This window comes from Hippopotamus amphibius, chromosome 3 (genome assembly GCF_030028045.1).
Source record: "Hippopotamus amphibius kiboko isolate mHipAmp2 chromosome 3, mHipAmp2.hap2, whole genome shotgun sequence".
NCBI classification, from domain to species: domain Eukaryota; kingdom Metazoa; phylum Chordata; class Mammalia; order Artiodactyla; family Hippopotamidae; genus Hippopotamus; species Hippopotamus amphibius.
Genome location: NC_080188.1, coordinates 42756168 through 42783249, shown reverse-complemented (window position 1 = coordinate 42783249; position 27082 = coordinate 42756168). Strand labels below are relative to the sequence as shown.

Sequence of the window (27082 nt, the reverse complement as noted above, 5' to 3'; positions counted from 1 at the left end):
TATAAACCAGCAATCTTCCTTCGGGGTATATATATATGAAGGAATAAAATCAATGTCTCAAAAAGATTTCTGTACTACCAGGTTTATTGCAACATTATTCCCAACAGATAAATATGGAAACAACCTAAGTGTCCTTTGAGGAATGAATAGGTAAAGAAAGCATACACACACACACACACACACACACACACACACTGGAATATTACTCAGTAAGAAAAAGAAGGAAATTCTGCCATTTGTGACAACAAATGTATCTGAAGGATTTTGCTAAGTGAAATAAGCCAGACAGAGGAGGACAAATGCTGAATGGTATCGTTTATATATTAATTTGAAAAAAAGAATAAATCAAACTCATAGAGAGTAAAATGGTGATTGGCAGAGGCTAGGGTTGGGGGGAAATGGGGAGATGTTGGTCAAAGGATATAAACTTTAAGTTTAAAGATGAATAAGTTCTGAGGATCTAAAGTACAGCATTGTACTATGGCTAATAATACTTTATCGTATACTTGAAATTTGCTCAGAAAGTAAATCTTGAGTGTTCTCACCAAAAAAAAAAAAAAAGTGTATTTGAGATAGTGGATGTGTTAATTGACTTGGTGCAATCATGTCACAATGTATATCAAATCATCACACTGAGTGCTTTAAATATATACAATTTTCTCAATTATACTTGAATAAAACTGGAAAAAAAGATCTTAGTCTTTTTATATTCCTTCTACCCTATTTGGAATTCTTTTGTTAATTTCTGGGATGTATAACTAGGAGTATAACTTTTTGATAAACCTACTCTAATCTTAACATGATACTAATACAATATTTTACCTTTTCATTTAACTTTGATTTCATCCTATTAGCTTGCATATAGTGTTATTTTTAGTTTAAACTCCTTATTAATACTGTTTATTTATAGTTTTGTTCCTTTCAAAGAGTAATTGGTCATTTTTTTTGTTAGATTTTATAATTAATTTTTAGTTTGTTGCAGTCTAGCAAGAGAGGTCCCCAACTGTAGAATTTCTGTGTTTTTAGCATTTGGAGAGGTTATATTTGTGGCCTAATCTATGATCCATTTTAGTAAACCTACAATGGGTACTTGAAATTATGACATGCTCTCAGTTTTTAGGACACAAGAGTGTACAATTTATCTTGAAGAGATAGAGGGGAATGTGTATAGTTTATCTCAAAGTACATTTTTCTCTCCTGCAGATTTACTTTTAATCTTGCTCTGTGATATTACTGTCCCATCAGTCATTCAAGCCAGAAAATAGTAAGCTACTTCCTCACCACCGCCCCACCAAGTACAAAGGATTGTCTTACTGGTCTTGATTCCTTAATATCTCTCAAAATTTTTCCCTCTTTTCCACAATTAGGCCTTCACTAGCTCTCACCCTAATTCTAACTCATAGTTAAAGGAATTCCACTCTCCTTTTCAAAAATCTTAAATAATTTCATTGTTAACAGCAAGAATTACAAGTTTAAATGCCTGGAGGGCCTAGGTAACAGTGAGTGTGTGAAGTCGGGCTGGTGGAGGCTGGTGGAATGAGGGGAGCATGCCTCATTGACCAAAGCAAGGAGCAGCAGTTCCTTAGCAGAGTTCACCAAACTCAAATACTGTCGGGGATTAGACGAGGAGTGTGCCCCAGAATATGCCGCTTCTGTCATCAGGAAAGTGTTGCTACTAGATGAATGAATGAAAGCAGAATAAATCAGTAAATATAAAGGAAGCTGAGTAGTGTGCATGATGACAACATTGATATATGTCCTTTACTTCAACCTGGACTGTAGCCACGTGTCTGGGGGCCAGCAGTAGGCTTGCTGACCACACTTCAAATAGCACTGCTGGAACTGACAGTTGTCACTCCAGACTGCATGCCCATGCCACCAGATCTTTCATGCTTTGAAGGACAAACTAGATTTTTATATTTCTCCCATTTTTAAAATGTTTTACATTTTGGCAACTAATTCAGTTGTTTAAAGTGCTATTCAAGTCAGAAAATTTCAGAATGTTATCTAAAAAGTCCAGTTCAAATAGCACCTTTTTAATGTACACTTTTTCTTTTCCCCGCCATGATCACTGCTGTGGTCTCCCAGTCTGTAAGAAATCTCTTCTTCTATTTTGGACTGTGCCATCATTAGTTATATATGTGGGCCATGTTTCCCCCTTTACTGTGAGCTCTCTTCCACCACAGTCATTGGGTTTTTTTGTATTATAGCAAACAAATAATCTTTGTTTTTTCTTTTTTGATTCTAAATTATTGTTATATGTATGGTATTGACTCCATGTTGTTGAAGGAAAGAAAGAATTTGTGAAGTGAAATGGAATAATAAATGTGAGTGCAGCCTTTCAGGTGAGTTATTGACTGGCAAGTGTTAGATTGACAGGTAAGTCTCTTTCTTTCTCTTTCTTACACACACTCGTGCATATACACACACAGACATAAGGCCCTATAAAGTTAGACCAGACTCCTATTTTTTTCTCAGAGATTTTAAGAAAGTGTGATGGTCTTGGAGAAAAGGGACAGGGGCAGGATTTCTCAGTTTAGTTCTCCTTGAATCCCAGCTATGAGTGGGGTTACAATGATGGGGAGTGAGCCAGTCCCAAAGATGCCAGTGACGTTGTCCATGCAAGACAGGGACTTGCTGTATTTAGGACGCTTGTTTTTGCTCTTCCAGTGTCTCATAGCTCAGTAATAATTTAAATAGTCCTTCTCATATAAAAAGATGTTTACAGACCTCTGGAACCATCCTGGCATTTACCAGGGCCAAATTTTCATTCAAGGGAAGAAGGCATGGTCAGTTCCCAGATTCTCTGAATAATTTCTCTGCTTCTAGTTTTACAGCATCGAGAAATCTCATATCTTATAAAAGATATTCTTATTATTCTATAGGTAAACACCTGTAAGTGTTTATTTTGTTTCATAAGAATGAAATTCACTAAATTAATAAATTATCCTTTTAATTATCCTTCAGTACTTATGAAATTAAAAGGATTTAGGGAGTCTTACTCTTAGGATATCAAGGAATTTTTAGAGTGAAGTGAGAAAGACAAATTCCATTTCTATGTCAAGTATTGAGGCCTGTAAAGTGAATTTATTCCTATAATAAAATGCAGTGACAATTCTTATGTTCAAATATGTGATTTGATATGTTGGTGACAGATAAAGAAGAAAGACTAAAAACTACAATACAATATGCTTAAAGAATTGCTTTATTTTCATTGCTAAAAGTTGCAGTAATTTATCTCATACTTTTGATTATTGGTTGGGGTATTCAATCAGTATTCAAGGGCTATGTGTGGTAGCTATCACCTATAGGTTCTGAGAAGTGTTATCCATTGTAGGTCCTGAGGCATTTTGTGCAGGAGGAGTGGCCCCTTGAGTTGAAGGAGTAACACGATCTGTGGCATTAAATTCTGGAATTGCAGTGGAATCTTCAGCAAGCACTGAGTCATATTCATATTCAGAGACTAAAATTATACTAGGTAAAGTATCATCTTCAGAGATGGCGACCTTTGTTTGAGGCACAGTTGTACTGGCAGTGGTGATGGCATTAGGGAGAGCAGAGGTGATAACGGTCACAGGCAGAGTGGTGCCAAGGGTAGAGGTGTCTGCTCCTGGAGCAGATGTTGTAGTTGTAAGAACCTCTGTAGTAGTTGCAGTGTCAGTTGCACTGTTCGTGCTCACTACAGTGGCTGTGGGGCTAGTCACAGTTACAGCAGTTTCTTCAATAGTTGTGCCAATTTTAGCAACAGTAGTTTCAATTACAGTAGTTTCACCAACTGCAGAAGCAGTAGTGTCAGTTATTGTAATAGTTGTGTCACCTTTAAGGGTTGTGGTCTCTGGTCTGGTGGTGGTATCAGCAGACAGGGTGGTGATTTGAGACGTGGAGATAGTGATAGTTGGTGAGAAGATAGTGGTAATGACTTTTGCGGGCTTATGAGGTGTAGATGTCTCAGTATGAAGCCAAGGGGGATGAGATTTTACTGGACGAGATGGTAGTGGATGAAATTTGCCTCCACGTGGTAATGCTGGATGCCTTGAAGACTGGTTCACAGAGTGCAAACGTCTCATCTTCCTTTGCTTGTTTTTAGAAGCTAGATTCTGGCTTCTGGCAGAATTGCATCTTTGAAACATTTTGGCTGTGGACTTAGTAATTTTCTTTCTTTTCATACCAGTCTTGGCAGGAGATGACTATTTGGACTTAGACTTGTCACCTAAGGTCAGTTTGCGTGCAGACTTGTGGATTAAGATCTGTTTTTTGGAAGTTGATTTTGATTGAGGCTGTTTTTGTACAATTCTGTTAGCTAGAAATTGCTTTATGGTGGAGGTGGACCTCTTTGCTGCATCTTGGGAAGGTAATGGGTGCTTGGATGTAGACTGGGAAGTGGAAGATTTTTTAAATGTAGTTGCCAGAGGTGGGTTTGGTAAAACAGCTGGAGATGTTTTTGGTTGAATTTCAGTCAGTGAAGCCTGATTTGAGGACTGCTTTAATGTCTGGGCTTGGAATTGTCTTAGTGTAGCTTGTGCATGAGAGGACTTGGTTTTCCAGTTTTGGAAGGTGAATTCAGCCTCAATAGCTTTTGTTTTGACTGGTCATGAGTTTTAAGACTCTCACTTGCCTGCAAATTAAACATATACAAGTAAAGAATTAAATATGTGGCATCAGGTCACATTGGGTGTATTTAAAAACATTCACTAGTAAAGATTTTAAAATAACCATTAAAATTTTTTTTTCTGATTTGACTTGGGTTTTTTTTTTTTTAAAGAGTATTTTTGGAGCATTTTTAGGTTCAAGGCAAAATTGAGTGGAAGGTGCAGAGTTCCCGTATACTTCCTGCCTCCAGATATGCACAATCTCCCCACTATCAGCATCCCACATGAGAGTGGCACATTTGTTGCAATCAATGAAGATACATTGACATACCATTACTTAAAGTCCATAGTTTACATTAGAGTTCACTCTTGTACATTCTGTGGGTTTTGACAAATGTGTAATTACATGTATTCACCATCATTCACCATATTATTGAATGACTTCACTACCCTAAAATTCCTCTGTTCTCTCCTTATTCATCCCTGCTAACCCCTTGCAAACATTGATCATTTTACTGTCTTTGTAGTTTTGCTTTTTCTAGGATGTGATATAATTGGAATCATGCAATATATAGCCCTTTAAGATTCGTGCCTTTCACTTAGTAATCTGCATTTAAGTTTCCTCCATGTTTTTTCATGGTTTGATAGCTCTCTCTCTATTTTTTTTTAGTGAAGAAAAATATTCCACTATAAGAATACACCACAGTTTATTTATTCACTCACCACTGAAGGACATCTTGGTTGCTTCCAGATTTTAGCAATTATGAATAGAATGTCTATAAACATCTGTGTGCACATTTTTGTGTGGACATAAATTTCTGATTTATATGTAAGTGGGTGTGTGCAATATATATATATATATATACTATATATGTATTTCCATTGTATGAATATATAGAAAATGATATAATAAAGTACATGGTACTTCTTTTTACGGCAACATAGCATGAATTATCCTGGTTACAAACACAATGATGTTTTACTCTGAGATGTTTTTGTGGCATATAATTGATATGAACATCTTTATCTTTTTCTAAATGACAATTACCTGTTGATGAGTATTGAAAACTTACCAAGAAGAATGTAGTAAGTTTCAAGATCATAGATACGATGAGGACCTTCATGTATTCTTCATGGATTCTAGCAAGAAAAAATAATAAAGATAGTCGTGCCTAATTATGTAGTGATAAAAAGGTTATTCAAATCGTATTTATTTTGGTAAGTTATGATATTAAGAATTCGCAGAGAGCAATATTATCACTAAAGAATTTGCTGGTTACTCAAGAGCTTTCTGCACCGTTTATAAAATTCTAATACTGTGAGCATAATTGAGAGTAATTGGGGTTAACAGCTTAATGCTTCTTTAAATATAAGAAGAAACTCATTAAGCAAAAATTATTTTTAAAAAGTTTTTAGATTAAAAACTGTAATTCACACTTTTAGGAAGTTAGAGCCAATTCTTCCATAGACGCCTGGAAGGGTTAAGTCAAGCAGTGAAATCTGCACCCCTTTTATCATTAGGAAATGCCTTGGCAGAATGAGGCATTCCTCTTATAATTTTCACTCAACAAAGACAAGTTTGCCTTATGATTTTTTTTTTTTACTTATATTGCATTTTATCAAAGGATGCTATTCAGCCATAGAACTTGAGTAATTCATAGGACTAAGCTTTGATTACACTGCCAACAGTAAAAGTGATTGGGACCCCAGCCTTTGAGTGGGTATAATCAGTTCCCATCAGCAATTAGTTTAATAGTGTTAGAAACAAGTTCAATTTGTCTGTCACTAGTTAACTTCAATTATTAGTTTATTTATCTATTACATTTATGTCCGAATTATGGAAAGCTTGGAGCCTAAAAGAAAAATCTATGTCCAATATCTTAACTGCACCGATACCTTAGAAAGGGTTTCTCCTCTGTGTTCTGGTCAGATTTTATCTTCACTTAATCATGCTTACTCGTCCCTGGTATTCACCTCTAAATGAAAACTAGTGCGCACATTTTGAATAAAGAAACCTTTTGTTCCTGAATGTCCCTCCTACTTATTTCCTTTTGGGGATAGACTTAAAAAACTTTAATAAGATTGTGGTTGGCAAGGGTAAATACTGATTAAAAGAAAGTCAAGCCTATTGACAAAGTCAGTTGCTTGTATGGATTCTTCTTGTGGAAATACTACATTGAAGCTACATCTTTTCTTAGGAAAAAGAAAGAATAATTTTATTCCTTATAAAATTTTTATTACTTGTACTATGACTTGAAACCATTAGTTTAAAATTTATTGTTTCGGTGACATGAAGTACATCAAAAGTTTTTTCTTTAAGGTTCTCATCTTAACCATCCCAACAATGGTTATAGATGTTTTGTGATGAATGATTCAAAAGAATAATTTTTAAATATGGAAAGTAACTATATTGATGCCAAATATTAATTTTATAGGGATGTTCAGGACTTTAAGCTTGCCTTCAAGAGTTTCTGGATTTCTCAGTATATTCTAATAAATATACACATAAAGAGAATACACTTGATCCTTCAAGTCCATTTTTGTTCATCAGTCTCAATTATTAGGTTTATAGCCTTTATTCCAATGATATAGGCATCTGGCCACTACTGCAGTTTATCACATTAGGAAGATTAGGAAGAGGACAGGCCATCATTTCCTTTTTCTAAATAGTGTGCTGGAGTTAAGATAATACATAATATTGATATAGCAATTTGGTTATCATTCTGTTGACATGAAGCTTTCTTTCCTTGAAAACTGAGATTAAGTTATAAAAACATTCTGTCTTTATACCTTTATATTACTGTGATTAGTATTATGATTTGCACTAATTTTCTTTTGAGTTTAAAATTGGTCTTTGACAGTTTGGTTTATGATCAATAATAAACTGCTAAGTTCAACATTCAACATTTTTTTCCCTGGATTTTGGTAAGAAAAGTCTAGATTATTTAATCCTACTAAATGGGTATTTCAGTTTTAATCGTTAACAACCCTTTTATTCCTTTACTTACTCATTTGTTCAGCAAACATTTATTTATGGCCTATAATGTATTTGGCCTTACCTTGGAGAGACAGTGGTGAGAGAACATCGTTCCTGTGCTCACAGGGCTTACATCCCAGCAGAAGAGGTGGACAGGCAAGTATGACAAAGGGGAAAGGAACAAGTAGGGGGCAGGATGCTGTGGTAGCACATGAGTAGAACACTTGATCTTGGAAGTTAAGGAAAGTTTTTCTTGAGGATATGATATCTAAACCAAGGAGTCAGATTTTGATTATGTGATATGAATTACCCAAAGGATTTGAGCAGCTTCAAAAAAGTGCTGGTGTTGATAATAATGCAGCTAAAGCCATCAGGGGAGTTTCTGAGTCACTGGGGTGAATGGTATGAGGATCTAACGGGGAGAGAGGAAGTAGGAACGTGGTAATAGTAAGATCATGAAACGGATGGTGAGTGTTCTTTATGGATAAGGAAATGAAAATTTATGGAATATCCAGTGAATATAGGCTACGATAACGAATGTCTCAGGCTAAAAGTTGTTTGTCCTTGTAGTAAGATAACAAAGGCTGGAGGATTGAATTGCTAGGGTTCAAAACAACACTCTACCATTTAGTGGCTTTTTGTTCTTGGGCAAATTAGTTAGTCTCTCTGAGTCTCAGTTTCTTCATTTATATATGAAGATAATAATAGTGCCTCTCTAAGGGAATTGAAGTAAAGTAAAATAAAGTAAAACCTGTAATATGCTTGATACAGAGCCTGACACGTATATCAATAAGTCAAAAAATGTTACTTTCCACTGTATTACCCAGGGTCACACAATTAAGCAATTTTGAGCTAAAACTTTTCTTCAGTTCTATCCAAATCTAAAGCCTATAAAATTTCACTATCTTATGTTTAACTATTTTAAAGTTATGTTCACATATACAGAATGAGGATCAATAAGAAATTATTTCAAGAGCTTATTGGTGAAGATTAAGAGGTTTATATGTGCGAAAGCTCTTTATACATTTTAAAGTGCTCAATAAGTAGTTATATAACTTATCACTGCATTTGTGGAAGACCTGAGAACTTTCAGATAAGGCAGTGCTGCAAGACTGAATGATGAGATTTTTTTCTAAATCTTATTAGTCTATGAGGTCCTAGAGATGAGGAGGAAACAAGCTGTACTCACATAGTGGGCATTTGGCAAATAATTGAAAAATGAATGACTGTGTAAACCTCCAGATCCCATTTCTTTTCTGTGCTAAATATATAATTTCTCATATAAACTACCTTCACGTGAATGGACCCTTGCATCTGAAAGTAATTTATCCAAATCCAAAATAACCAGCTCACCAATGTGTTTTCTTAACATGTAAATAGTAATTGAGGGATTTACTATGCCATATTAGTTATATAGTATACTCCAACTAGTTGGTACAAAAGATCAGATAATGTCATATCAAGGAGGTAAGTGTTTAATTTAAAATCCTACTTTTGACAACTCTTTATTAATGTCATTTTAGTTAGACATATTATTGTATTAACTATTGTATTAATATGAGCCAATGTTAATACTTAAGAATGTTTTTCCTGTTTCAAGGTATTTTGTGTCATATTTTATTTCATGAACTGGTGTGGAAATGCTTTTATAGTAGTGTTCACAAGATTAAAAACAAGGATTTTAAAGCAAAACTATCCAGGTTTAATTTCAGTTCCACTTGAGGAAAATTACTTCAATTCTCTTTCATAATAATAATAGTAACAACAATAATAATATGTAGTCCATGAGTACATATTAAATGATTAAATATATCTGAACAAAGAGGAGACTGGCCTGTGGTCTGTAATATATAACTGTTGATTATTTATTATTATTATTGTTGTTTTTGTATCCCATAATAATTCTTACAGTATTTTGAGATGTTTTATTAATTAATGAAATAAATTCTATTTCTTCCATATTTTAACTTGAATTTTCTAGAAATTAGTAATATTGTTAATGGTCTTAGCAAATGAAGCCCAGCCATGCCATGTTCCAGACTCTAGCATTTGAGTGAGAGAGAAGGTAAATGTTTGTAAATCACTCCTAACAGCAGAACATCTATTGGGGGTTTCAGCAAAAGAGTGACAATAAGCCCTTTGTAAGGGTTGAATAATTTGTATTTTTGCTGCCATGATGTGTTAAATATGGCGCAAGAATATAAATGACCTGCTCATTTTCCTTGCAATAGTTCCTTAAGGGAAAGACTGTCATATTTTTGGACTTTGAGTATTAACCAAGTTTTGTAGACTGGAAGACCCCAATTCCAGAAGCTTCCTGGTGTGTGTGTATATGTGTGTGTGTGTGTGTGTGAGTTTGACAGGTGTGAGACTATAGCTTCAAGTCTGGAGGTGTCTTGCAGGTCAAGAGTCAACTCCTGTTAATTTTGCCATATATCTGTGTTGGTAGCTGTAGTCATCTGTAACCTATCTGTATCCAGAATTTGCTCTTGGGAATAATAGACTAAAATTAGCATTTTATTTGGCCACAAATTTAATGCTAATTCTAGAGTTCTCACGGCTCCCAAGAGTCACTTTGTGGTCTTCTGGAGTTGAACACTATGGCTTAGTTCTTCTCTGGTCCCAATGACTTAGCCATAAATTAAATGTTCCAGTGTCATCCTGCAGAAGATGTTCTTAATCAGTGTTGAACCATGGGTCACTTTGAGAATCAGATGAAATTATGAGTTTTGCCTCCAATTAAATGTGTGTATTCAAATACACTAAATTTACCTTGGAATTTCAAAGTTTCAAATATCCCTGAGGTGTGTTCACAGACTCTTTTCAAGTTAAGAGATCCATTGCATTCAATTGGCTTTATTATGCAGGAATCAAAAAAATCAAGTGTGGCATGAATGTAAAATGTAAGGGGGGAAGAGAAGGGAGCTGAATCTGTGAAAATCATATTCTCTCTTCACTGAAAGGCAGACAACTGGCCAAAGGAGAGTTTGAAGTAGTCATTCGGTTTCAGCAAGACCTATAAAAGTGACAGTTTAGGAATTTAGCTCATAATGTGCTAATAGTTCTCATGATATGCAGACTTTATTTAGCTTCCCCAATTTGCCTCATGTCTGTATCCAAGGAGTTTATCAAATTAAATATCTAAATTTAAATATCTAAATTCAACATATAGTGAACTGAAATAATTGTCTTCACCTAATTTACAGAAAGACACAGTCCTACACATTCTTTTTTGCAAGTGATATTATATAGTGGTTTTAACTTAGAAATCTAGGTTCATGAGTTTTGAACAGATGTAACTATTGAGATAATGATTACTCTATTAAAAATAATCATATTAACAATGTATTTTAGATCAATAAAATAGACAATTGCGTACTCAATTACTTGTTTTCGTATTGTCTCCTTTAATTTTTTCTCATTTTGTTTTTGAAATTTTAATGAGTCAAAGATTTATTAGCTTATTATCTTCTTTTTCTTACCAGCTGTTCTATTAAACACAAACTCAATAATAAAATTTACACATATACTGATCTTGGGAATTATAGCGTGTTTTCTGCTTTTTTGTCCTTTCTTTCTTTCTTTCTTTCTTTCTTTCTTTCTTTCTTTCTTTCTTTCTTTCTTTCTTTCTTTCTTCCTTTCTTTGGCAAATTAGCCCATATGGAAATAGGTGACATACTAATCAAGCCTGACTATCTGAAATCAAGCAGGTTTGATTTGGTTCCAGTTTTGAACTTTCTAGCTGCAGTAACTCTCATCATAGGCCTAATTTTTTTTTTCATTTGTGAATTCAAGATGGTAATATAATCCATTCCACATGGCTGCTACAGGGATAAACTGAGATAGTTATGTAGTTTTGATAATTTAGTGAGGACTTGAGATATGAGTTGAAAGTAAATTTTAGTATTTTCTAATTTTACTTTATCTTTTGTAAAGTATTACATTTCGTGGATTGATCACTTTTTACAATTCATTCACAATATGCTTTCTCACTTGAACGTCATAGCAACCAAAATTATGAGAAAATGAAAGCTGAGAGAGAGTAATGACTTGCCTAAGATCACACAATGGAAGAAAAGCAGCCTTCTCTGATTTAATACTATTACCATTATGTCACACTGAGTTGTATTTTAGATCAAAAAACATGCAGACAGTGTGATGAAAATATTTGTTGTAGAGACTCTCAAAATTTTGTCACTTTCTCCCTAAATTATTTCACTCTTCAGTTATTTTCTATTTTATTAATCGTTCTCTTTATTAACTTCTTCACGTACTTTTAAAATTATTTTAGACTGCCATTATCCATTGACCCAAATAATAAATAGAAATATTTTATGTCACAGTTGAAGTTCTGAAAGTATCCGTGTAACATGTAGGTGCTTTTCGAGTTAAGAATTAGAATTAAGAATGGGTTTATCTTAGAAAAGAGAAATTCGGGTGCCTAACTTCATGGATCCTTTCAGAAATGATGTCTGAGATAAAATGCTACATGGGAAACATATCATTTCCTTTTACTCTATTCATATCAAAATTAGAGTGAAAGAACACTGTTATACGATTAAATGTATTTAAACTCGTATCCTATGTAAATTGTTCCAAGAAAATGTATTTTTGAGGTAAGAGCAATCCTGAGTTTAACATAGGATATGAGTTTAACATTGTATTTTACTCTACTGTCTTTGTGTGTGACTAGGAACAACATAAAACACATAGATTCTAGGAGTGCTCCAACTGTTGAAAAAAAGTTTGATAATAAAATCCCCGATTTTTCCTCATTTTGTAAAATAAGATTGTTTTCATTTCTTGTTGGAAAAGAATCTAGCATATCAATGCTAAGTCACCACCAAATTGAAGTTATAATTAGCCCATTTTGCCTGCTCCCGTAACAGATTTAATTTATTCATCTATATACTCTTTTAGATTTTATAATTGTTTTGATAAATCCATAAATCTTGTCTATTATTCATTTTGTCTTTTGCTTATTTACCTGTGTTGTCTTCTTTGATGTTTCCTTAGAGTTTTTAGACCACGGGTGAAGTAACTTGGACTGTGGTGGTCTCAGGTGTGCTTGTGATGAATTCTGAAGAAGCTTCTGTAGTAACTACAGTGTTCACTATTGGTTCAGTGGTAGGTATAAGTGTAGGCTCAACGGTAGCAATGGTATTGATGATAGGAATGACTGTTTTATTCTGATCTTTCTTTGGTGGAATGGCAAGAAATGATGGATGTGGGCGTCGGCGACATGGCACAGTAGGTGGGTTGATATCTGGCAGGGCTTGCCATTGAGGGATTTGGGCATGTGGCTTAACTGCAACTGGCTTTGCATAATATGGGTAAGGCATAAATTGGTTATTAATTAGTGCAGCTGGTCTGCATTGGTAGTAATTGAGTCCATATTTAGGATACCTACTCATCACATAATGAACTGGAATATATTTGACTGTTTTTCCATTGAAACATCTTTCATCATTCTCACAGCGCTGCACAAAGAATAAATTATGCAGAATAGTATTATCATGAATGAAGAGATGTCTTAAATCAGAATTTTTTGGAAAAAAAAGTTACAGTATTTGATGTTAAGTAAGTAAAACATTGGAAGTAGAGAACCCAGCGACCACATTATTTTACAAGATATGGATTTGTACACTTCCCTTCTACTTCTTGATTTTCAATAAATATTAAAAGTAATATTATTTTCAAAACTTTAGAGGAGATAATCCATAATGTAAATCACATTGCACACAGCTTGGCATACATAAAATGTGCTCAGTAGATGCTGTGCATTATAAGTACCACAGCTAGACCAGTCTCACAGAGAGCTTTGACATACAGTATGCAAACATACTACACACACCGGAAAAAATATATATATTTTTCCATATATATGTGTATATATATATTCTCACTACATGTTTGTAATTGTTTTTTTATTTTATTTATCTAGGGATTAGGCTGAGGGCACATTTTTTTCTACACTAATTATAGCAGAATAGTAAAATAATGTGATGTGGATTCCTGGGTTTATACTTTGGAATTTTTTCAACTTAGTTTTATCCATTAGAGATCAGTTAGAAAATTTTCTATTTTTATTTGCTTCAGTTCTATTAATTATGTGCAGTTATAAAACTATATCTTTAGATCTTTCCACATAAATAGAAAAAAATCAACAAAATTACACTACAAAGTAAGTCTTTTTCATGAAAGGAGACATATTTAAAGGTATTCATGCAAACAGGTTGGGGAAACAAAAGGTAGAAGTAAATACAAGTGTATGAGAAGTATTCAAAGGTGGGTCAGAGGGCTCTTTCCCCAAGTCTTAAAAAGTAGGCAGGAGAAATATGAGACTTTGCTTTGTTTTTATTTTTTCCCACTGCTGCTTTCCGAGTGGGTTTTCTCATGTTGCTAAATACACATGAAAATCAAAAGACATGACTTGGCCCACAAAATGATACCAAGATTTTCAGATAAACATTGAGGTTGATTCATATGATTGGTTGCTGAAGTGATGTTTTTACAAAGATTATTAGATTATTTTATGGAATTTAAATTCTTAGTGTTTAGACAGAAGGGATTTTAATATCATTAAACTTTGCAGAACATTATGCTTTGGGGTTCATATCTCTACTGAAAACAGACTTACTGTTGGTTGTTCCTGGTTTTGCACCTCTGCACCCTGGTGAGATTCAGGGAAAGAATAAGAAATAAGAAGTTAAAAAAAAACAAGTCTAAATTTTTTTTTGTGGTTTTAAAAACATCTTTTAGATCAAAGACAAAAAATGTTTTTTCTTTGTTTTTATTTTAGTATTGTAAAATATTATAAAGCACTTTCCATTGTTATCTAATCCATAGTCTGTGAACCACTCACGAAGTGACAGAAATATACTAACTAAAATAGTAATAAAGAGCTCCATGGTTAAGTTGATTTTAAAAATCACTGTTTAGGGAGAAAAATTCAAGGTTGAAAAGAATATGATTATTTGACCCCTGTGCCAACGAATATAATACATGATATCTGCTTAAATGAAGAACATGAACAACCTATATTCAGTTTGTTTTGAATATATATTGTTAAAAATAAGAGGAGCATCGATTGTATTTTTCTGTTTTTGTTCTCCTACTAGGTTGATTTATGGGGTTTTCCTGGTTAAAAATAATCTAGCATAATATCGGTATGTAAATATTATATAAATAATGCCATTAAAAATCAATTTTTGTGTATTTATAGTGCTTTTCTTAATTCTGGATTGTAACATTCATAAGAAATCAGGAGTGAGAAAGCAATTTGCATTGGCATGTATATATAAAGCTTTAAAACTCACAAAAGTTTTATAAACTTTTGAGTGAGTTCATAATGGTAAATATTTTAAAAATGACAGTTCTAGTTTAAGACTTTCACACATATCACTTGGATATAAAAGACTCTATAAATCTTTTGGAAGTTGTAGGTATAGAAAATCAGAGATTTGAAAACATAATAAAACATGGGGTGTGTTGAGACAGAGCTTACTTTTCTCTAAATTTATTATCACTAGTTTAAAATTTAAAAAGTTATATAAATATTGAAAGTTTGCCTACACTCAAAAATCCTAATAATCTATATATTTTAATATAATGTCAATCTATTTTTTTATATGTATTATGTATTCCTTGTATATGTTCATTTTGGTATCTTGTATCTTACTTTTTTTAAAAGAAGCGTGATCTCTCATATCATTTTTCCATTACCTCATCATTTTCATATTTACATATTCATAGTTGAAAAATAAATAATCAACAACTAGGTAATGAAATGTTTGTTCTTTATTGTTAACCATTAAAGCTTTTTGCAAAAAATGTTTTATTATAAATAGAGAGATGAATAACATCTGGATATCAGTGGCCTTTTAAATAATGTTCATTGATTTCTTAAGACATTTTTCAATGATGTGATTTTGGGGGAAAATTCTTTGACAGAAATTATTAAACTGCTGTACAGAAAATTTATGCCAATTTATAGTGCTACCAATAGACTATAAGATTGTGCAGCTCAACTCATAATTGCTAGTAATAAATAGTATCTTAACTATTTTTATTTTGGAGAGAAGGAATAAATTTAGCACATAAAAGAAGCTATCACATTGCTGTTTTAATTTGTATAATTTTGATTGCTCATAAGATTGGATGGTAAAGACTATAAACTTTCATTCTTCTTTTGAATTATTTGTTCATGTCCATGGGGCTTGCAGCTTTGTGAAAACAGGGAGGAGTATCTGGGGGCTAGAGCAGGCTCAAGTAGCTCAAGAAGAGGTTGCTATAGGTCAGGCAGTTGTGGATCACTTTCTGATTTAAACTTTAATCCTCATTAAAAGAGAAAACCCAAGTTCTAAATATGCAGGAGGCCACAAAAAAATCAAATTTCAAAGAATAAATGAAAGAAAATAAATGTGAAATTCATGGTAGTTCAAATTTTTAAAAACTTTGACTCCAAGAATTTACCTAATAGAATTATTTGAGATATTAATTTAAAAGCAAACCTAAATTTAATAATAAGTGAATTATGAAATAAGGATTAGTGCCCTCCCATATTTTACAATCTAAGAGAAGGTCATAAAACATGAGCTGTTTGCCTCCCTGTTTTTGCTGTTGGCAAATAAGTGCCTGGGATCCCCAAATGAACATGAAAATAAAGCAGAGCAATAGCCAAAACAATAATGAAACATAGAAAAAAATTAAAAGAAAAAAAAATCCCACACATTTTTCTTGTTGCAATAGTCTTAACACACAGCATGTAATTCAAGAAAATGCTTGAAAATCATAGAATTGTTTATGGCTATAATACCTGAGAAGGAGTCAGTCAATTGACATAATGGGAAGATTATATAACAAAAGTTACAATACGTTTGAATGTTAAAAGTACATGCCATTTGAAATTAGTAAAAAAGCTTAAACAAGCTCCTAATCTTTTAAGAATTTAGTCCCTAAAGAGATTGGAGTCTGCCTGAGATAGGAATTTAATTAAAAACATTTCTGATCCTCTCTATGATTTCTCTATTTTTTGTGAATTATTTTTAGAGCATGTTATAATTTAAAAATATTTTCAGTATTTTTCCCCCAAAATGTGTTTCATCTATCATACGAGAATTTTAAAGGTTTTCTATACACGATAAAGTGTGATTTCTTGACCCCTAGAAATCAGAAGTATATTCAGAAGAATATCACTTTAATTTTATAAGAGAAATAAATGTAAAAATAAATTACTGTTAGGAAAATATAGTTAATATGTGGCTGTTTTGTTCTATAAAATATAACTGTATATAGAAATTTACATAATTAGAGCCCTTAAATAAATTTTTTAAAAATGTTTTGATACAAATTGACTAGATAAAATTAACTCACCAAAAAAGGCAGGGTTAATGCCAGGACAGTCACAACTAGGAAAAAACTCTTCATCATTGCACCTAAAAATAAAGATCACAAACATTAAAAGGATCTGTTGCTAATAATTTAGGAGTGATTTAGAACAATGTCTTCTTTGGTTCAAGAGGGAAAAGAAAGCCAGATTTAGGGGTAGATTTAGCCAATGTAGAAAATCTATTTTATCAAAAACTTTAGAAATATCAAACAATATAAAACAAATGAATTTAACTTTTGGTTCTATTACTGAAAGTATCATTACAAGGTTAATCATATATTCATTACATATGCACCAAGAACCTACTAGGAACAAAGCACTGTGTCAAGTGTTGAGTTTATCAAGGTGAATTGGTCTTGCCAAGTAACATTAATTTTAGGAAAAGAGTTACAACGTGCACGAATCACTGTTAGAGGAAAAAGTGAAAATGTCACAAAAGTGGTTTTATACAGATAGAAGTTTTCAATTAAGAAATCAACAAATTATTTCTGTAGGAGATAGCATAAAGGTGGGACTTGCCCAGGCAGAGATTAATAGAGAGAAACTTCAAGTAGAAGAGAAAGCCTTGGGAATATCCATGGGCATTTGAATGGAGAGGAGGGAAAGACAAAGATGGAAAGAAAGTTTAGGGCAGAAGAAGCAGAGGTCTTAAATGCCAGGTTGAAGAATTAGGCATAGCTTTCTAAACAACGGAAAGCAGTTGAATGGTTTCGGATTAGAGACTGAGGTGACTACACATTCGTTTGGAGAACTGAGTTCTATCTCAGGCTCTATCTCTACTTCTATAACTTTGGCCAAGCAATTTCCTTTATCTGGGCCTTACTACTGTTACCTGTAAAAAAAGTTAGAACTGAAATATCTGAAATTGTATAATTCCGTGATTGATCTAACAGGAACATGTAAAATGTAGGAGATGGGGGGGGTATATTGAAACTGCATTTTTTCATAATCTACTTCTCTAGTAATCATAAATGATGTGATTAACTTGATTGTTTTAATGAAAAAAATATAAGATATGGCAATTACAGGCCTCTGGCTGAAATATTTGAAGAAATAAAGTAGCCTTACGTTTCTAAAGGGTAGTTACACGTATTTATTTGGCTTTTAAAAAATAAATTGCTTTTTTAGAAAGATACATATAACACTTCAAACTTTTAATATTTAAATATGTATTGTATTTATGAAGTAAAAACTAACTACATCTTGTTGCAGCTATTGTTATTGCTGTACTTGTAGACTTGAAGCCTACAAACTGAGTTTTACAAAAGAGGGGTCACAGAGTAAAGTTCAGGCTTGGCAAAGAGAGCCCAGACTCAATTCACCTTCGATTTTCAGGTAAGAATGATTAGAAAGGCTGTCTACTAAACTGACTTCAGAACGTCTGATGGGATATCATTGGATGGAAAAGAACTCATGTGAAATCAAATCCGAACAACCTACAGCATAGGTTGTTTCCTCTCAAGTTTTGTTGGAGGAATGAGTGGAGTTCCTTACTAATTCTTCACTTGCTGGTAAATTTTTTCTTCGATTTGACATAACTTTGTTTAAATTTAAGGTGTATAACATGTTGACGATATATTTGTATATTGTAATATGATTGCCATTGTAGTGATAATTAACACCTCTGTCATGTCACATAATTATCATTTCTTCTCTGTGACTGGAATAATTAATATCCAGTCCCTTAGCAAGCTTGATGATTATAATACAGTATAATGATTACAGAAAACAATATTGTACAATAATCATTGGTTAACTTTTAAGATTGTAGACTGAACAATAATATTTTTATGGTGAAACACAGACTTCTTTATAATTCACGCAACATTATAACACAAACATACTCATACAAAAACAATCTGTAAAATTATAGTAGTTCCTCCCTTTTTAGCATAAACAGAAATCAGACAGATAAGACCATACTTTACTTATCAGTTACTTAAACCATTGAGTACTTGAATTTGCCTTCATCACTTGGCAAGACAGAAAAATTTGTGAAACGGAAGAACTATTCAGTTTTCATGAGGATATGTAAGTTATTTTTTTTTAAAAAAGCTAAGTATAACAAATAAAATCATAACCTTTAGATAGAAATAAAAATCAATTAATGGGTCAATCTGGATTATTATGCACCTTTTAAATTTTTTTTAGAATTTACATTGTCTTCTGTAGTTTAGCCAGTATCAAGCCTTGACTTTAACCCAAAGTGAAGTTAAAAATAAATTCGATCACAATATTATATAGAATCTAAGGTTTAGGTTAGAAACTAATGTCAAAATGATGCCAAGGCATATTCAAGCTTAACAATAAAGCTAAAGGGGAGAAAATGTGCTTCTAAAATAGCTTTGGTGGTGTTATTACTAACTACTGTGAAAAAGGATCATTCTCTCTGGATGTTTTAATATGATTACCTTTCCTTGTGCCCGTCAGGTCTTGCTTGGCAGCAGGTTGAGTTGGCCTCTCAACTGTAGGGAAGACCCAAGGTAAATAACCAGAGACTAATTAAAGGGTGTTAGTGCCTTGCATCATGCGATTTATCTTCCTTCTACGTTGCACCCAATAGGAAGATGACAGAAAGGAAAGATTTGACGATAGCAGGGTCATCTTTGCATCAGTCTCGGTTAATGAAATGCAGAGGGGGAAATAGAGTTGTCACTCATAAGGTTTGAGAAGAGATTATTTACACTTTTTAAAGAATGAATTTTTATGTTTTATGAAAAGATATAGAGAAGTTTTAAAAACATGAATTGTGTTCTCAATCAACTAATTCTACCTATTTGAATTTAAAGCTATTATTAAAATGAAAAATAGCTAACCACAACACTTTTACATTTCAAATGTTTCTTTTTAATTCAAGACCCTGGATATCAAGTGATGCCATATATATTATGGGCTGTGGTTGGTTGTATTCCTTCCAGAATTACAACCATCGATATTTAAAAATTAGAAAACTGACCATCTCTTATTACCCAAGGACAACCTCTTACAAGATAAATCCAAATATAAAATATTTTAATTAATATAAAATAGGGATACATTTGCATTTTATTCTTCAGTAAGTTTATGGTATAAGCATTGAATAAACACCTGTTGATTGGTTAACCTCTTATGAATCAAAGTTGCACTTAGATTTTTAAATTTCAGTATTACAGGTTAACCATTCTGGATATATAAAATTACATTATTGAATTCAGAATAATCGTTCTGTTTCAAAGACAGCTCGTTCTGACTTACAAAATATATATAATAAAACCACCAATGTGGGAATACTTTGGTAAAATACAGCTATCCAAATAATTTGCCTAGATAATTCAGGAAAGAATATTTTCTTTTGCTTATATTTCTCTGGAAAAAATGTTAACTGTGACTCCACTTTCGTTGTGAATTCCTGGCTGGATTGAGGTATTTACAGGAATCAGTGTAGGACTGGCAGGATACAAACAAGAAATAATAACAGCTTTGTGTTGTAGTCCTCTTTTTCTTAGAAGTATTTCATGTCTTAGAAAGTTAGGAATGATGTTCAGAACCCTAAAATGCTTATTTGGTTTGTACAGAGTAAGTGGAAATTTTCTATTTCTCAGAATAGTTGACTTTTGTTATTCAGAGAAAGATGGCAGAGTTTCAAAACTGCTAAAACAAGCTGCCAAAGCAGTAAGACCAGCCATTCTACTTGGACTGTTGCATCTTATTTTCCTTTGGTCATCTGGGTCAAGTGATAGTTGGAAGATTATGGTCTAGTCAGTCCCCAGATTATGAAAGTATTCTGTTCCACATGTTAATTTCTTAGCCATTGATGTAGAGCCATAAAATGATAGTGATTTTCAGTTGAGACTTTATTTAATTCACAAGTACCAGAGTCACAGAATACCTTCGATGACATTGTTTTGTCAGGATAATATATTTCACCTGGGAATGCTAGGAATCCTTCTCCCTAACAAAAACATATCTACAGTGGGGGTCTCCCATCTACTTCAAACACTAACCTTGGTCCCTTGGGAAATTTGTAAAACTAGGTATTTTTTTTTTTAGCACTTAAGTAATTTCAGGTACTGTTCCAGGCATTAAGGATAAATTAGTAACCAAAGCAGGCAAAGATTGTTGCCCCTGTGGAGCTGATATTCTAACACTTACTTGAATACTAGTGGCACTGAACATTCCCCATGTCATATATGTTGAACTAAGGCAATCTAAGAGAGCTAAAGACTTTTGAGTGATTGTCGTAGATGAACTAGGTGAATTCTCTACTGGAGCTATTCAGATACCCTGGTGTTTTCCAAAGAAAAGCTCTTAAAAGAAGAGTCAGATCTATAAAGTGAAATCTCCCAGGATGTCAGGATGATGCTGAACAGTATCCAAACTTATTGTGTTTGTGATCTAGTCACGGATTCATCTGAGGGGCCACAGTGGACTCCTGAAACATCCCTGGAAGATGGGAGGAGCAGCAGCAGGGCTTCTCAGTCAAGCTACAGCTTCCTTTGGTTTAGATCCTGGTAAGCAGTGTCGTTTATATAACTCTCACACAGTGGGGCTATTGTATTTTATAGGAAGTTCATATTTCTAGCACTATGAAATAAACATTTTGTGATAAGTGGAATGATGATTATTGACTCATTTGCATTCTTTTACCCATAACAGCGTCCTCTTATTCTCTTAGTGTTTCTTACATCTGTTATGTACCTTATTCCTATTTTCTCTTCTTTTGGTGGTATGCGCTTGTATGTGGTCTCATTATTTTTTTTTTCCATCTCATTTTATTTTTCAGTAACTTCATTAGTACCAGGCTGATCTGGATACTATGTTTCGAAGTACAACAATGTTTGTGATCGTAGTCACAATGTTAATAACTAACATAACTTTCTATATGATTAATTCTTAAGGCATCAGAAAAGTAACATTTCAGTGCAGAAATCTGTATGCTTCAGAAACCATTGCTGTATTATGTGAAAATCATGGGAAAACAGCATAAAATGCTCTTAAAATTGTTTTAACACTAGCAAAGTGGAACATCATGATTTTGCTCTTTTGTAGATCATTCAGTTAAATAAACAATGCACAGACATATAGAGTTCTTATTAAAAAATAAGGCACTTTGGGGAATACAGTAGATAGTCATGATATCTATTTGCAGAGAACATCTAAAGAGAACATGCTTTCAGCTGGCCATTGATAGGAAGACCGTGAGGAGACTTTCGATGGCATCTGGAGCCCAGAATGGGGTGTCATTCTGACATCAGCATTAGTGCACACATAAATTCATGCTTTAGTGACTTTTAGGGTTCTAGATTTTCTGGGTCACTTTTAAGGACATAGATTACAAAACACAAGGGGTAATCAAGAAAACTTTTTATTTCTGTAAAGTGTGAATTATCCAATATGGTCTTAGGGTTCTCAGTAATTCTGACCTACATTTACTCCCATAGGTCTTTTATTCCTTTCTGGCCATTCAAAACAGATAGCTAGGTCAACTATGACCTCCACATGGCCAAATCCATTGCTAACATTTAGATCCTCTGTTTAGTCAATCTCAGCAGCCTCTGGAATGGTGATTGGTCTTTCTGATTTGTAATGATTTGTTTTTCTGTTTTTTTCCCTCTCAAATCACTGGCTGTTCTTAATTCCTCTCTGGGTTCCTTTTACTTCCTTCAAACTCTAAAACTGGGAAAACTTTCAAAGATTCTTCCTGAGTTCACCACTCCACTTTCTATCTTTAGTGTCATTCTAGTTGACATACTCCATTCCTATAGCCTTAAATATCACCTACATGCTGTTAACTGAACTACAGAGTTAAGTATCTAGCAGCTTTTGTAATATCTCCATTTGTATTTGAATTAGACACCCCAAATTTATCATGAACAAAACCTAATATTTGATTTGCAAATATATCCCTGTTTTAACCAAGTCCTCCACTAGTCTTTTCCTTCTTAATAAATGATCCTATGATACTCCCATTGGCTCAAGAGAAAATCTTTTGTTCCATCCCCCTTTCAAACAGTCCATTAGTAGAATCATAAGCCCTGTCTTAATAATATACCCTGAATCTGCCACCACTTTCTAGTCTTACCTAGTGAGCCCCAGCTACTGACATCGCACACCTGACTCTCCCAACAGTTCCCTCTCTGATCTTACTACTTTCACTCTTGTCATCTTACACGCATTCTTTATATAGCTTTAAAAATGTTATTTTTGGACATATAGCTGATATGATTATTCTCCTGCTTAAAGTCTTTCAACGGCTTCCTATAGCACTCAGAATAAATTCCAACCTTTTATCAGAGCCTATTAGTCTTTCTTTATTCCTCTTACTTTATCTTCTACCAATCTACCTCTCACTACATGCCAGCTTCAACAAACTTTCTGTTCCTAGAAAGCGCCAGACTCTGGGATTTCTGGGAAAATCAGGAACTTTCCACTTGTGTTCATAGTCTCTGAAATGTTCTTACCCCAAGTTTTCTCACTAGTGTCTCCCTTATGTTATTCAGGTTTCAGCTTGAATATCTTCTTCTCAGACACTTTCCTTGGCACTTTTTCTGAGTAGTCATTTCCTTTTCTTCATCACTCTATTATTTTACTTTTTTATTTTCTTCATAACTTATCACAATAAGAAATGATTTAAAAAATGTGTATATGTTCATTTACTATTCTCTGTCTTCTTCCACTAGAAGATAGCTTCTTCAGTGCATAGACCTTTGTCTGGCGCATGTGAGACGCTCAAATGTTTGTTGCAGAAATGATTAATTATATGGACTATTTGTTTAAGTTGTAAATTCTGGCCTCATTCCACACTACTGAGTCAGAATTTTTAAGGAGAGCAGCGTCCCTGGAAATCTGCACAGTTAATAAGCACTTAAATGATTTTTTGGGCGGTTTGGAAATCACCACTTTCCTCTTAATGAAGTCAGAACCTGGTCATGAAGAACTTCTGAAGTGGACAAGCATATGACCTGTTTCCCCTGGAATTCTAATTTATTTCACTGAAGAGGTAGTATATATGGTTAAGTGATGAATTTTTCTGGGATTAATTTTTCTGTGAAAGCATTAGAATTGACTTCCCCCAACTGCTGGCGAAGCTGGGCTCTAGTTCAGAGTGACTGAAGCTGCATTTCAGTGTGGCCCTCTGTTTTTTTTTTTTTTTTTTTTATTCTATTACCGCAGTCTTGGATTGTTGAAAGAAACTGGAGGCTTTCCTAGGCTTTGGGAAGGAGAGGCACTTCAGTTGTCAACATCTCACTTTTCACCTTGTTTTGTTGCTGTTAACTGATTTCAGTTACCTTGATTTGACCCAACTTAGGTTAGAAGTTTCAACTCTGCCTGGGTATTAATAAACTGACACAGATATCTGGGAAAATACTATCTCTTGGATATCTTAGCTATTTATATTATAAAATGACTCATCAGGTGATATTTGCTCTCTATATTTGTATAACAGAAATGTTATACACTGAACAAGAATATGACTAAGATATTTATTACCTTTTCTTTTGTTTCTCAGATCAGAGGTTTTACTAAAATTAAGAGAACTTTATATACTCATTTGTATATTCATTAGAAATAGCTTCTAAATTATTTTATTTCTATTTTTTCTCTTTCTTACTTTGCTGGTTGAAGCTAAATGTAGTTAAAAATACCAGTCTGAGTATTGAATTTATCCACCTGGTAAGCACCTGTAGAGCATCTAATTTGTGCTTACCTTATTGTCAATAACCTATTTATCCATTAAGGTTCAGCTCAAAGTCACCAGTGGGACCTTTCCTAGTTTGTGTAGGTAGAACTAATTTTATATTTGCTTAAAACAAACAAACTCTATGAATACCTTATTGGAACACTTATTATATTTATTGAAATTGTATGCATGTTTATTTCCCCCTCACTAAACTGTAAGATCCTAAAAGGTGAAAAAAATCCTTTTGTCCAAATCCCTAGCATTTAGCACAATGATTGACACAAAAATAATATTTAGTTTTTTAGTGAATGAATGAAATTTGAAAGATTATACGGGGGACATGTGAGTCCTCTCCCTACACGTTACTCCTCAAGGAAGTAACAGAATAGTGGACTTGAAGTTATCTCTTTGTTTACTTTTCCATGGAAACCTCTTTCAATAATTAGTACATAAATTCCACATGAATATGGTGCCTAGTGTCTCTATAGCTGATTACATTTTAAAATGGCATAGTGTGTTCAGGGAGACACTGATTTTGCCACCTGTTTTAGATGAGATGAGGATCATTCTATGATCAATATAGTTTGGAAAATGTAGTTAAACAAAATGATTTTTTAAACTGGCATTTTCAAGAATGTCACCATGTGTATGCATACCGTAAATTTCCAAGAGATATTTTGAGGATAAATATTTTTTGGGGGGCCATCGAGTGAGATTAGTGCTTCAAGAAACACACTTTGGTAAACAGTGCTTTACTGGATTCTATCTGCATTAACCAACATTGGATTACAAAAGAAAATGGGGGTTTGATTGACAGGCTTATTGGGAAACTATCCCACCAACCACAATAATCAAAAATGTCAAGAAAAAAGAATGTTAAGACCAGGAATGATGTTGCTCAAATCCACTGGGAGAATAACTGATTCATTTTAATAGAATATATTTGCTTCACAAATCTGGGAGATAAAAGTAGATGACAATGTTTTTTTTTTTTTCCCCAGAAGCTTACAATGATGTAACTTGAGGTCAATAAAATAAAAATTCTACTCCAAGAATTAAGATATATATCAAAGACAAAAAAAGGAGGGAAGATAGTGAATTGTGTGCAGAGCTGGCCCTCCTAACCTTCAGAGCAGGCAGTGTTCTCCTCTGGCCCTCCTTCAGGGCTCTGATTCCTACCTTCTTTAAGTCCCTCCATCTTGCTTTCCCATGACTGCCTTTCATCAGTCACTCAATGGCATACAATTTGTCAGCTGTAAGGTTGGGAAACAATTCCTATAAAATTAATTTACCGTATTATATTGAGGATGGTTTGGTCCTCAGGCTGTCACTATCATAGTTTTAACTGGGATCACTGACTTTAATACCAAAGAATAAATGTTTAATGTTTGAGGAACTTCCAATCCCTGAAAATGGCCAAGGGAGACAGCAGTTTCCCTGCTCAAGCCATGCCAAGAGGCTCATTAGTCTGGCCTTGAACTGTAGCCAGCTTATGGGTCATGGAAGAATTTCCCGCACGGATGCTAAGGGTCTCAGTGATGATTTAAACTTGGGGTGGAGAGATGTAATCTTTGTTCAATGAGAATTTTTCTAATTTCCTGATAATTTGCCTGTGGGATAAAGGCTGCCATTGTGACACAATGAAAGGCTTATTGTGTAAGTAGAAACTTATTGGACGACTTCCTTCATATACTGCAGGAAAGTTTCTTTTCCTTGCCACCTGCTACCTTTTTTCCTTCAAGGGTTTGTTTCTAGAGTATTCATCATGGGATTTATGGGAGCTGATGATTAGGACAAACTGTTCCTCAATAAAGGTCACAAACCTTTGCTATATGCACTTACTTTTTATGGAAGAGAAAATATACTTGATAAACTGAAAGCCTCTGAGCTTGGTTTTCCCATAGCTGATGAAATGTTAAATGCTTTAAGACATTGTGTGTGTGTGTGTGTGTGTGTGTGTGTGTGTGTGTGTGTGATGCTTGCATTTTCTTAAGACAGGCAATTTTATTCATGACTTGGCATTTTATGGGTCCTACAAATTTCTATAGTGAAGTATAGGTAGGCACAAAGTTACCCAATTTGTTGTGCTAATGTTGTAATGAAGTGAGAGAGAATTATTACCATTTAAATATTGATTTTAAGAGGTTTATTTTCCTCTCATAAGAAGGACTATTTTGCTAATTTAGATGGTAATATAGGTCAGAGATATGAAAAAGCTCTTTTTTTCAAAAATTAGGAATTTTGAAACTTTTATTAATATATTCCATTTATCAAACATTCACTGAGACGTCTCTACTATGCTAAGTACTGGGGAATAGTTATATTATGGTTTATTTATTCATAAAAAAGTGGAAAACATGCAGTGGGAGAGGGTCAAAATGGTAAATAATTCATTCTGTTTGGAGAAATAGAGAAAGTTTTTCAGGCAGGTCATAATATTGGATTTGGGCCTTGAGAGACAAATT

The 27082-nt window shown here is 33.6% G+C and overlaps 1 protein-coding gene and 1 pseudogene across 1 annotated transcript; one reads left to right on the top strand and one right to left on the bottom strand.

Annotated features, from left to right (window-relative positions):
- Nucleotides 1–10406: 10406 nt before the first annotated feature.
- On the bottom strand, nucleotides 10407–19428 carry CSN3 (casein kappa). Its single transcript, XM_057728576.1, has 5 exons — nucleotides 19369–19428; nucleotides 16942–17003; nucleotides 14207–14239; nucleotides 12554–13046; nucleotides 10407–10582 (listed from the first exon to the last, which is right to left on the bottom strand). Exons 2-4 carry the CDS (start codon nucleotides 16996–16998, stop codon nucleotides 12588–12590), a joined length of 549 nt encoding a protein of 182 aa, XP_057584559.1. The 5' UTR covers nucleotides 16999–17003; nucleotides 19369–19428; the 3' UTR covers nucleotides 10407–10582; nucleotides 12554–12587.
- Nucleotides 19429–19524: 96 nt separating this feature from the next.
- LOC130848437 (taurine up-regulated 1 protein-like) overlaps nucleotides 19525–27082 on the top strand; it is a 30285-nt pseudogene continuing 22727 nt past the window's right edge.